Source organism: Geotrypetes seraphini, chromosome 1 (genome assembly GCF_902459505.1).
Source record: "Geotrypetes seraphini chromosome 1, aGeoSer1.1, whole genome shotgun sequence".
Lineage (NCBI taxonomy): Eukaryota > Metazoa > Chordata > Amphibia > Gymnophiona > Dermophiidae > Geotrypetes > Geotrypetes seraphini.
Window position 1 is genome coordinate 328,073,427 of NC_047084.1, and position 13,277 is coordinate 328,086,703.

The 13,277-nt window shown below is 43.2% G+C and overlaps 1 protein-coding gene across 3 annotated transcripts in view; it reads left to right on the forward strand.

Annotated features, from left to right (window-relative positions):
* Positions 1 to 13,277, forward strand: part of UNC5C (unc-5 netrin receptor C) — a 700,386-nt gene that overhangs the window by 485,237 nt on the left and 201,872 nt on the right. For all 3 annotated transcript variants that reach the window (XM_033957834.1, XM_033957824.1, XM_033957818.1), the window contains exon 4: positions 5,949 to 6,052. In XM_033957834.1, the coding sequence (XP_033813725.1) occupies positions 5,949 to 6,052 (104 nt within the window). The remainder of the gene's footprint in view (positions 1 to 5,948; positions 6,053 to 13,277) is intronic.

A 13,277-nucleotide genomic window follows, 5' to 3' on the forward strand; every position in this document is an offset into this window, starting at 1 on the left:
TAATCGTGAGCGCGTTATACCAAAGTTTTTGTGCTTATCATCGTGATTTCTGCGCGCTATACACGTGTGCGCGTTTTATACGGGTGCGTGTTATTTGCGTGAAAATACGGTAATACCTTTTTCTTGGACTGAGGATTGGAGAATCCAGGGGGATCCAAGAACCTACAGACCTGTGAGACTGACATCGCTGCCAGATTAAAGCCTAAAATTATTATTATTATTATTTTTTTTAATTTGCTGATCATATAAGTTAGATTTTTTTAAGGTATAAATAAATGAGTGGATCACAACCCGTTAATATATTTAGGGCTAGATTCACTAAGCCCACCGATCAACTTCCGACCACTTAGCAACCCCTGTGCGACCCGATTTCCCTCTGACCCGAATCACTAACCTTTGTCCCGATCAGCCTCTGATTCGCACATGCAAATGAGGGGGAATGGCATTCAAATGTAGGCAGGCAGCAATTCACTTAAAAAAAAAAAAAAAAAGAAGGACACCGACTGAGCTGACTGATCCAAAAATAAGCGACTGCTGAGGACCAGTCCTTTCCGACTGCCCTGCCTTCTGCCACCATGCTCTCAGCCCCAATCTCCTGCCTGTCCCGATCTCCTGCTCTCAGCCCCAATCTCCTGCCTGCACCGATCTCCTGCTCTCAGCCCCTATCTCATGCCTGCCCCGATCTCCTGTTCTCAGCCCCGATCTCATGTCTGCCCCAATCTTCTGATCTCAGCCCCGATCTCCTGCCCGCCCTGATCTCCTGCTCTCAGCACCGCTCTCCTGCCTGCCCCGATCTCAGCCCCGATCTCCTGCTCTCAGCCCCGATCTCCTGCCTGCCCAGATCTCCTGCTCTCAGCCATGATCTCCTGCCTGCACGATCTCCTGCTCTCAGCCTCGATCTCCTGCCTGCCACGATCTGCTCTCTGCCCCATCTCCTGCTCTAGCCCTGAATCTCTCCTGCCGCCCCAACTCGCCACCCTACTCTTGCCCTGAATCTCTCCTGTCGCCCCGACTCTCCTGCCCTTCCCCGCAGTGCAAGCCCGTGGTTTTAACTTGCGGGCTTAAAGCGGGTTAAAACCCCGGGTTTGCGAAGAACAAAAAAGCAAAAAAAAAAAAAAGGTTTCCTGCTCTGTCGCACACAGAGGACCAGTGCATGATCAGACCATCTACAGATGATCTGCGCATGCGTCAGGATCGCTATAGAGCGATCCGGACGCTCGGTTGGGGGCATGATTCCAATCACCCTCATTTGCATGAGGACAATTCATGAATCAGCCCCCCCGGACATGGATCAGATTGGATCCCTCAAGGATCGGATCCAATCCATGCCCTTAGTGAATTTAGTCCTTAGTTTTCCAGGAAGGGAAAGCCGCTCGTGAGCTAATCCTTAGGAAATAAAAGTGAACGTCCTTTTGCTCTTCTTTTATTAGCACCACACAGTGAGGTAGAAAGTTAAATGGACCCAAGGTACAGGACCCTGGTACAGGAGACAAATGATGGAGTGGGATGAGATGGAGAGGTAGATAGTGTATGGATGGGAAAGACAGACCAGCTAATGCACATGTCAATGGCAGACTGTGTGGTTTCTACCACAAGATTAACAAGAAGGTATTCCACAGCAGTGTAGGAACCATGCATGTAAATTTAAAGCATGCAGAACATATGCTAATCGAGGAAAACTTGCCAGATTCACATGCACAAAGGTTTTGCTCTAAGGGTGACTTATTTTTTGAAGAAAATGAAAGCACCAGCACATACTTGGACCTATTGTTCTGTACATAAATTTTAGCCTCACAAAACTTTCTTGTATGTAAAATTTTTGAGAGGTTGATATTTACACCTGGAACAAAATGTGTGCTGGTACTTTTTTTTCTTTTGGCCTGCCAGATAACATAGTAAAAGCAGTTAGTTTAGCAGGGTTTAAAAAGTCTTGAACAAGTTCCTCAAAGATCTTCGGAAAATCCACTGCTTATTCCTGGGATAAGCAGCATAAAATCTATTGTACTCTTTTGAGATCTTGCTAGGTAGTTGCAACACACATTGGCCACTGTTAGACACAGGATACTGGGCTTGATGGACCTTCAGTCTGACCCAATGCTCATCTTCTTATGTTCTTAAGTTGCTATTATCTACAAACACAGCTGTTACTTCTGTTCTGTCTTTTAAAGTTGCAGGTAATTGTTCAACAGAAAAGAAAAAAAAAATCTGGCAATAAATCCTAAATATCTGGCATGAAATCCTCTTGACTAACCATTCTATGCTGGTGGTGAATTTCTCCCATTCTGAGTGCATTAACATCCCTTTTTTACTTCTGTGCATTGCAGTAGAATAATTAGTGGCTTCATCACCATGCATTTTAATATACCGGTACTTTGCACTCATGAGTACTGCATGAGTAATCCCTTTCTGTATTCTGTGCCCACTAAGAGAGCCAACCTTTCAAAATTATTGGGGATGCTTAACCCAATGAAATTTACCTCTCCCTGGACACAGTCAAAGAAAAAGGAGGCATTGATTCCCCTGTATAAGACTCTGCTGAGAGAGACCTCATTTAGAATACTGTGTACAATTCTGGAGACCACACCTTCAGAAATATATAAACAGGATGGATCCATTCCATTGGATGGCTACTAAAATGATCAGTGGTCTTTGTCATAAGGTGCATGGGGACAGACTTAAAGATTGCAATATGTATACTTTGGAGGAAATATAACGACATTTAAATACCTACATAGCATAAATGTGCATGAGGTGAGTCTTTTTCATTTGAAAGGAAGCTCCAGAATGAGAGGGCATAGGATGAAGTTAAAAGGTGATAGGCTCAGGAATAATCTAAGGAAATACTTTTTTTTTTAACAGAAGGGGTGGTAGAAGCATAGAATAGTCTACTGGCAGAGGTGGTGGAGACAAAACTGTAGCTGAATTCAAGAAAATGTGGGACAAGCATGTGGGATCTCTAAGAGAGAGGAGGAGATGGTGGATGCTGTGGATGGGCAGACTGGATGGACCTTTTGTCCTTTATCTGCCATCGTGTTTCTATTTTTCAAGCACCCACAGAGCTGGCTCCTATGCCTACTAATGTCTGGGTACACTTCATGGCAACCATGCACTTCTGCCCAGAGAGAGTTGGAGTGTAGAGAAGGACAATGGATATGATGCAAGTGAGGAGGAGCATGGAATGGGAGGGAGATGGTACAATCCAGGTTGAAGACTGAACATTGGAATCCCAGGTTACAGCAGTGGTGAAAAAAGTATATGCTCTGTTACGCAAGCTATGACAAATTTGGTGTGTTTGCAACCCATAACACTTTGAAACAGTAATGCAGGCAGTGGTATTAAGCTACTTTAAGTACTGGAAAGTGCTATATGTAAAACTGACAAAGATGTAGAAAATTCAGGTTTTGGTGGCAAAAAGGATCATCCCAAAAGCGCCACATTTTTTGCTTGTATTGCATTGGCTTCCAGTAGATTCATGAATCAGGTTTCACTTTCAACTTCTCTGTTTAGAGCTTATTATGAAAAGGGACCAGTTTATGTGAGCAGTAGAGTACAAGCCAATGCCATCATTTAATGATCCTGAGGCTAAAAACTATTGATTTTTTTTTGTTTGTTTAATCTCTAATATAATTTTTGGAGGCAACAGCAGGATATTAGAATGCTTTGCTGCAAAACTTGAAAGAACTGGCCCCTTAAAGAGGTTGATGGGAGATAGAAGAGGGCAATAACAAGATCTGGAGTGGTTTGCGTCTGTATGTTAAGTGCTGTTTTAAGGTGTTCACATGAATTTAGATGAGTATTCTTTTATTTGTGTAAATTTTTTTATCCATTTTATATGCTCCAGGAGCAAAAAAGGTGGAAAATACATTTTTTAAAATTAGATTAGAAGAGGTGAAGATGAAGGGTGGGTGATAGAAATGAAAGGTGGATAGAAATAGAAGTGAGGCCATAGAACAGAAAAGCATAAATGTGATAGAACAAAACTGGAGAACAACAGTGTAACTATGTCCATCCTATCATTCTCTCTGCAAGAAACTCCCCAACCCTATATTCAAATTAGGTTGTAAGCTCAAATTAGGTTGTAAGCTCTTCTGAGCAGGGACCGTCTATTCCATGTTAAATGTACAGCACTGCGTATGCCTTTCAGCGCTATAGCAATGATAAATAGGAGTTGTATTACAAATAAGGGAACTGATGGAAAGAGAAATTGAAGAGGGGAGAAGAAAAAGTTAAGAAAAATAAAAGCTGAAATTGAGACATCATATTTGGAGAGGAAACATATAGTGAAAATATAGTGCTGTATATTTTGGAGAAATCTAAATAACAGATCCAAGAATGCAGTGGGTTAAAACCAAAACCAGATTATCCATACCAACAGAAATACCGTATATATTCGAATATAAACCTATCCAAATATAAATCGAGGTAACCGTCCCTTCCCCCCCCCCCCATAAAAAGGGGTAAAAAATGTTGATGTGAATATAAACTGAACTCATATCAGTCTTGAGAGGTGACTCTGGGAGTGAGGGGCCTAGTGGTTAGAGGTACTGCCTCAGCACCCTGATGTTGTGTATTCAGTCCCAGCCTGCTTCTTGTGTCTCTGGGCAAGTCTCTTAATCCCTCCATTGCTCCAGGTACCACAGTTAGTTTGTGAGCCTGTGGGAACATATAAGGAAAATATTTGAGAACCTGATTACTGCTGTGGGTGAATCTCTTCATGAAAAGGCAGTAAATAAATATAGCAACCAGTGGGAACTCATGTCAGCCATTTTGAGTAGTGAGACTGCATGGAGCAGAAACGTAGGAGGATCACTCTTGCCCTAGCTCACCATTAGACCAGCAGGGTTTAAGATAGTCCTAGGGAGAGGCCTGCGATGGGTTTGAGAAGGGGAAGGCTCAGATATAAACCATTTTTGGGCCCAAAAATCTAGGTTTATATTAGAGTATATACAATATATGAGGATAAGATTGTGAGGTGAAGATGGACATAATGAAAGAAGCCAAAAAGAGGGGCAAAGAAAGATTGGGAACGAAAATGGGATTTTGCCTACAGAAGGGCTATTATCCACAAAGAGGCAAACTACTGCTAGGGCCTCTGCCCTCAGAATGCACACAGCACTCCATTTACCACTGCCCTTTGTCACCTCCCTCGTAGCTAGCTGAGCTCTTGACCTCTATTCACCTGTTCAGTATCCGTTTTAATGATTCTCACAATGGATAACTCCATAATCCCTTATTTGTCTGTTTTGAATGGATTGTAAGCTCTGTTGAGCAGGGACTGTCTCATTCGTGCTTTGTGTATGAGCACTGCGTACGTCTAGTAACACTATAAATATTAGTAGTAGTATTCTTTTTAGGTCCCATAACAAAAGTACTCCATTTATTGTTAAGTTGCTTATACAGAACAATATCAAAGGGCCTTGCTGACATCTAAGTATATACCACATCTTCCCTGATCTCTTGTTCTCTGGTTAGCTGGTGATAGAAATTGATCAGCCTCGGCACCCTGGGGTTGTGGGTTCAAACCCCGCGCTGCTCCTAGTGACCCTGGGCAAGTCACTCAGTCCTCCAAAGCCCCAGGTACGTTAGATAGATTGTGAGCCCACCGGAACAGAGAGGGAAAATACTTGAGTACCTGATTGTAAAAAACCGCTTAGATAACCTTGATAGGCAGTATATAAAATCCTAATAATAATCAGATTTATCTATCAAGACTGACCTCTAGTAAAATCATGCTGCTACATTTCCTGTAATCCCTTGGATTATAGATACTGTGCCATCCTCTGATTTATCAGTGTTTCTATTCATTTACTCAATAAAACATGGAAAGACTCATTGAGGCACATGGGTACTGGGCTTATATCAGAATGGGGTCGCACCTAAAAATAACTTTAAAAAGTGCAAATTTTTTTTAATCCACCTTCTCTTTTTGTGTATTGCCCTATTTCTAGATCTACGGAAGACTTTTGAGCAAGAGCCGCTGGGAAAGGAAGTGTCATTGGAACAGGAAGTTCTGCTGCAATGCCGTCCACCTGAAGGGATCCCAGGAGCTGAGGTGAGTGGCAGCAGCTTTCTCAAATATCCATTGGCACTTAGTTATCTGAACAGAGGCCTAATCTGTGGCTAATGGTGCAGTGAATTAGGGTTTGGCATGATGGATGTGTGGTAATGGAGTCCTAACTGCTGAGCTGCTGGTGGAGGAGATTGATTGAGAACTGATTAATGACTTTTGAGTCAATTAGAATGCACCACTGCACAGAGCTACAGGCAGCTCAGTTCTATCTTATTTATTAATATTTTTTTTCTTCCCGTTCTACAAATTGGAACACAGAATCCTATCCGGTGTTCAGAGCACACATGCATTATGATTAGAAATGTTTAGTTGAAAACAGTCACTGTGGCTAGTGACTCTCATCCATGGACCAGAGAAAACCGATGCCGAATTCCCAAAGACCGTAAAACAAGCTGTCCTTTGATAATAGGTGCCTGTTTTATGCAAGGGCTTTCATCTGTCTGATTGGTGGAAAGCGCATTTGATAATTGCCGCTATTCCAAACTCACCCTGTTGTTGCTCCCCATCTCTTTTTTAATTTCCTTAGAAGGAACCCCTGAATTTTAGGTTGTAAATGATTAGTATCTCATAACAATATGTCTCCATAAGAAAGTGCACTCATATGGTGTTTTAGTTACCAAGGACCACGGGATTGGATTCGGACTGTAGAAAAATGCCTCATGACATCTCAGTTATTTGCAGAGAAGGCAAGTTTCATCTTTCTACTCCTCTTTTTTCCTTTCTGAGCATCATCTAAAACATGGAGGAAACCATTTTGTTCTAACGAGTTGTCTATGACAACTGAAATGTGGATCTATGCTGCGCCACTCAGGGGTCTTCTGCCTTCATAGAGTAGGGGTGGGCAAACTGCAGTCTGTAGGCTGAACATGGCCTGCAATTGGGTTTCATGTGGCCCGCAAAACCCTGTAACAAGCACAACGGCAGCTGCAGAAACCCTGAGAGAACATTTGAAGTATACACCAAAAAAACATCATTAACTAGAGTTTTGGCAAGTGTAAATAGTGAATTTTGCAAATATTTTCAGACTAGCCATTTTAGCAGTTTATTGCAACCATTTTCAGTTAAATTTATACTTATTTATTTATCACAAAAGGTCAGTGGAGCTCTCCGCATTTCTACTTTCGACATTAGATAATGGCGTGACCCTCTAGGGATAGTATTGACATTCATGCAGCCCTCCCCTCCCATAGAAAGAGAATGAGTAACCTTCTTTTCATGACTAACAGTCCTTCATTCACTCTATTTTTTCCTTTGCAGCACTTTTATCACTCAATTACGGCAGAAATATATTAATAACTACTCTGTATTATTTCTATAGCGCTGCCAGACGCATGCAGTGCTGTACATTAAAGACGCAAGAGACGGTCCCTGCTCAAAAGAACTTACAATCTAATTACATAAGTAAAAGGAAAGGGAGACTGATGGGTGAGGCTATAATCAACGTCTAACTGTGCTGCAAAAAGAAAAAATAGAGCGAATGAATAAGAATTAGTCATGAAATCAAAGAGGATATAGCACTTACATCAAAAAAGACAGAAAAAGTTAGCTGAAGATTTGAACTGGAAATCAAGTAAAGCATAAGATCTATCTGCAGATCACTTGGTTACACAATGCAGCCAGAAAATGAACAATCACTGTAACCTAGAAAATGTTATGTTGAAAAGCCAAGTTTCTACTGGTTTTTATTATTGTGCTTCTCAGTTACTCTCCTTTTTTGATTGTTTTGTGCTAATACTGTGCTCTGCTGACTTACTGGTACTGTACACATTGCCATGATATTATGCTAATAGCTAGGGGTACCATATTTTTCTCTGAGAAATCCCACCTCAGCCCTGCCCAGTTCTGCCCCAAGCCCCGCCCCCACAAAGCCTCCTTCCAGACGAGCATCTGTGGATGTGTGTGACATCATCCGCTTGTGCTCAGAGGCCCTCCAGATGCAGCTGGAGCTCGTTGGGGCTTTCCAAAGGCCCGGAAAAATACCGGGGTTTGTAAAGTCCGTCTAGGATCCTGGATAGTTCTCTAAAAAGTGGACTACTAAATAACCAAATAAATAGATACTGCTGCAGTGGGAACTAAGAGCATTTGTTCTCACTCCAGTCTGTTAGACTCACTTGGTCAATCTGCTCAGTAACTCAGCTCTAGAGTAGCCAGCTGTCTTCTCAATAGCAGGACATGCATAGGCAGCCTGCTTAATAGGCTTGGAGAGGCTAAACATCCCCTGACCCAAGCCAGCATTTCTCCCTCTCCCCTTTCATTCCCCCTACTGTGGTCCATTCTTCTCACCATCGTTGATGGTAACAATAGTGCAGTGATTAAAACAAGGCTGCTTTGGCTCTCCAGGGCTTTCCCTCTGACATGCCTCACCCAAGCAGAATCAGGAAGTGGCATCAGAAGAAGTAGGTGCATCACAGGGAAGGTCTCAGAGCCCCAAAGCAGCCTTGTTTTAATCTTTGTGGTTTTGTTACTGGCAGTGATGGAGAGAAAGTTAGAAGAACGGACCACGGGAGAAGTCAAGAGGATCCAATCCTGGTTTTAACCTATTATCTACTCTAAATGGACTTGTAGCTCTTCTTTCAATAGGGAAATCACCTTGGGTTGGCCCAACAGGGGGCTGGTGATTGCTGTGGAGCACTTCCCATTTTGCAATGAAGAAAACCAGTGGGACTGAACAAAAAGTTTATTTCAGTCCAAAGCTATACAGTGGAAGAAATCCAACACAACTGTGTTTCGACATATCAGCATGCCTGCATCAGGGGTCACTGTAAACTGTACTTCGCTGAAAATGACAAAACATCAATATTTATCTAGACAACAGCTTTTTATATTTGACAGGTTTTGGGCAACCTCTCTTCAATTGCTTTTTTAGTATTTATGTAATTGTTATGAAAAATCTCTTATGCTGGCCAGCTTCCTATGGCCCTTTGCATAGGCATCAGATCGGGGAGGGGAAGGGGGGAGCACAGGGGCCATGGCCTCCACCAAAATTGCCAAACTGAAGTATGGCTCTCCCGACTCCCATTTTCCCATCTCTGCAGTTTTCATGTCTTCTTCCTCCTGCACATATACCCTGGACAATACTCAGTGCACTATTCAGCCGGAATATAGACATTTGGCTCTTTCCTCTCCTGCTGCTGCAATCTCAGGCTCATAGAAACCCAGCTCTCTCTTTCTCTCCCTCTCCCCAGTGGCACATAAATACCCAGCTCTCCTTCCCCTACCCCTGCAGCACAGAGATGAAACGTTTTCTCCTCCCTTTCTCTCCCTCCTCCTCCCCACCCTATAGAACTCAGACACTCAGCTCTTGCTTCTTCTCTCTCTCTCTCTCTCTCTCTCTCCCTCCTTCCCCATAGTAGCCCCAGTCCAGGGAGAGTCACAAGAGGAAAAATGGAAAGCAGCTATGCATAGGATCATACCTTCCTCCTTTCCCACTTTGGCACCGAATGCAAAATTTGAACCACGGAGTTCAAATATCACATTCAGCACCAGGTAACAGAAGAAGAGATTGTGGCCTGATACAGAGCCACTTCTCTCCTTCCCTCATTTCTGATCAGTTACAGTCCTGGGAGGCATGCATGTATAGTTTCAAGTTTAATAAAAATTTGATATACTGCCTATCAAACTTCTAAATGGTTTTACATAAAATCATTAAACAGGGTGACGAACATTAGACAAACGGGACTTACTGGAATGATAGGTATAATAGTAAATGTAGCTATCTAGGGGAAATACAAAAAGGGGGGAATCTCATCTGAAAGCCAGAGCAAGAAGGACCTGTGACGTTTGAGTGGGAGGGGTATTAAAGATTAAACGCGTCTTTGTAGAGGAATGTTTTTAGTTTTCCTTTAAATCTTTCTAGAATACTTTTGGTCATGTAATTCAGGGGGTAATGAATTCCAAAGGGTCGGGGCAGTAACTGCAAAATTCGTTGTACATGTAATGCTAATAATATGAAGTGAGGGAACAGTAAGAAGATTGTGTGACTGCAATCTGAGTGTTCTGGATGGGGTATACAGAATTAAGATATCGTTCAGGAATTCTGGTTGGTTATTATGAATCACTTTGAATATTAGGAGTGTGATTTTGTATGTTATTCTATGGGGTACAGGAAGCCAGTGTGATCAAATTTTTTAGCATCTTCGATAAGTTTTATTGCAGTGTATGTATACGCATCCATATGTCAGAAATGCTATGGGGAGAGGGAGAGGGGGAAGTGGTGTGAGGAGAAGAGAGCCTGCTGCTGATGGTCCCATTTTTTTTGCAGCTCCAACTGAGTTGCCATGTATACTGCTGACAAAACCTAGGCGCCAGGTTCTGATATTTTAGTCAAGGAGCAAAGGGAACCAAAACCAAGCAGGAAAAAAAAATGGAGTGGGAATGACCACACAGATGTTTTAGAATGACAACAGGAAGTTCTTTATTTGCTCCACAGGTTGTTTTATATCTTCAATAAAGGACTTGCTGTTGTCCTGATATTTTTTAAAGAAATCATGGAGGCCTGGCTCCTTGGGTTTATCAAGCCCTGCCTAAGTGAATGGAGGGGAATAGATAAAGAGAATTTAATTAAGGTATATCCTACTTCTGCCACTGTCACCTGTGACCTTCAGCAAGTCATTAGAGAATGACACGGTGACAAAATTCATCACCATTCCCGTCCCCGTGGATAACCACGGGAAATAATCCCATGCCATTTTCTAGTGTCTATTTCAACCTCGGTCAGTGGTTGTGGCCATTCATATTCTGATTCTTCCCTCTCTCCTTAAAGAATGACATGAAGATGGTTTCTCGCGGTTATCCGCGGGGACGGGAAAGGTGATTAATTTTGTCACCATGTCATTCTCTATCTTGGAGTTCCTGGTGGTCTCAAGCAATGTGACCTCACTCCAGAGGAGATTTAAGACCTACTTTTTGGTGGGCTTCCCACCAACTGACCAATGCATAGGGATTATTAGATCTGAATCCATCCAATAAGGAGGATTCTGACATCTACATAAGAACATAAGAACATAAGAAGTTGCCTCCGCTGAGGCAGACCATAGGTCCATCCTGCCCAGCGGTACGCTCCCGCGGCGGCCCATCAGGCCCATTGCCTGAGCAATGGTCTATACCTATCTATACCCCTCAATCCCTTTTTCTTCTAGGAATCTATCCAAACCTTCTTTGAAACCATTTAAGGTTTTCTTGTCTACAACAGCCTCTGGAAGCGCGTTCCATGTATCCACCACCCTCTGAGTGAAAAAGAACTTCCTAGCGTTTGTTCTAAACCTGTCCCCTTTCAATTTCTCCGAGTGCCCCCTTGTGCTCGTGGTGCCCCTTAATTTGAAAAATCTGTCCCTGTCTACTTTTTCTAAGCCCTTCAGGATCTTGAAGGTTTCTATCATGTCTCCTCTAAGTCTTCGCTTCTCCAGGGAGAAAAGTCCCAACTGCTTCAATCTGTCAGTATATGGGAGATTTTCCATTCCCTTTATCAGTTTAGTTGCTCTTCTTTGTACTCCCTCAAGTACCGCCATGTCTTTCTTGAGGTACGGTGACCAGTATTGGACACAGTACTCCAGATGCGGCCGTACCATTGCACGATACAACGGCATGATGACTTCCTTCGTCCTGGTCGTAATACCCTTCTTAATAATACCCAACATTCTGTTTGCTTTCCTAGAGGCTGTGGCGCATTGCGCCGATGCCTTTAGTGATGCGTCTACCATCACTCCCAGGTCTCTCTCCAGGTTACTGACCCCTAGTGGTGTTCCCCCCATTTTGTATGTGAACATCGGGTTCTTTTTCCCCACGTGCATGACCTTGCATTTCTCCACGTTGAAGCTCATCTGCCATTTTTCGGCCCACTTTTCCAGCTGCGTTAGATCCTTTTGGAGATCTTCGCAGTCTTCCCTGGTTTGGGCCCTGCTGTATAGTTTGGTGTCATCTGCAAATTTAATGACTTCACACTTGGTTCCCGCCTCTAGGTCGTTTATGTAGATATTGAACAGGAGTGGTCCCAGCACCGACCCCTGCAGAACTCCGCTCGTGACCCCTTTCCAGTCTGAGTAGTGGCCCTTCACGCCAACCCTCTGCTTCCTGTTTGCCAGCCAGTTTTTGATCCATCGATGGACCTCCCCTTGTACCCCGTGGTTCCATATCTTTTTAAGCAGTCTCTCGTGTGGCACCTTGTCGAAGGCTTTTTGGAAGTCAAGGTAAATGATGTCTATAGATTCCCCTTTATCCCTCAAAGAAGTACAATAAGTTTGTGAGGCATGACCTACCCTTACAGAAGCCATGTTGACTCAGTTTTAGTTGCCCATTTTTTTCGATGTGCTCACAGATGCTGTCTTTAATCAGTGCCTCCATCATCTTTCCCGGGACTGAGGTAAGGCTCACCGGCCTGTAGTTTCCCGGGTCCCCCCTTGCGCCCTTCTTGAAGATGGGCGTGACATTTGCTATTTTCCAATCCTCCGGGATCTCTCCGGTTTTTAAGGATAGGTTGCATATCTGTCGAAGTGGCTCCGCTATTTCGTCTTTTAGTTCCTTGAGTACCCTTGGGTGAATGCCGTCCGGACCTGGCGATTTGTCGCTCTTTAGTCTGTCAATCTGCTTGAGTACATCCTCTTGGCTCACCTCTAAATCTACCAGCTTATCGTCTTGGTCTCCTATTACGATCTCCTCGGGTTCCGGAATGTTGGTTATATTCTCCATCGTGAAGACTGACGTGAAGAACTCATTTAACCTGTCAGCTATCACTTTCTCTTCTTTTACTACTCCCTTTCTGTCTCCATCGTCCAATGGTCCCACTTCTTCTCTCGCCGGTTGCTTCCCCTTGACGTATCTGAAGAACGACTTGAAGTTTGTTGCTTCCTCTGCCAGTCTCTCTTCGTATTCTTTTTTTGCTTTTCTAACCACTCGGTGACACTCCTTTTGGTGTTCTTTGTGCACTTTTTGGTTCTCCTCTGTTTGGTCTTTTTTCCATTTTCTGAACGATGCTTTCTTGTCGCTTATCGCCTTCTTCACCGCATTTGTTATCCACACTGGGTTTTTTGTTCTATTTTTTTTGCACCCTTTTCTGAACTTGGGGATGCATTTGTTTTGCGCTTCGTGCACAGTCTCCTTGAGTAAGGTCCAGGCTTTTTCTACGGATTCCGTCTTCCCTATGTTGCCTTTGAGTTTCTTTCCCACTATTTTCCTCATGGCATCATAATTTCCTTTTTTGAAGTTGAGTGCC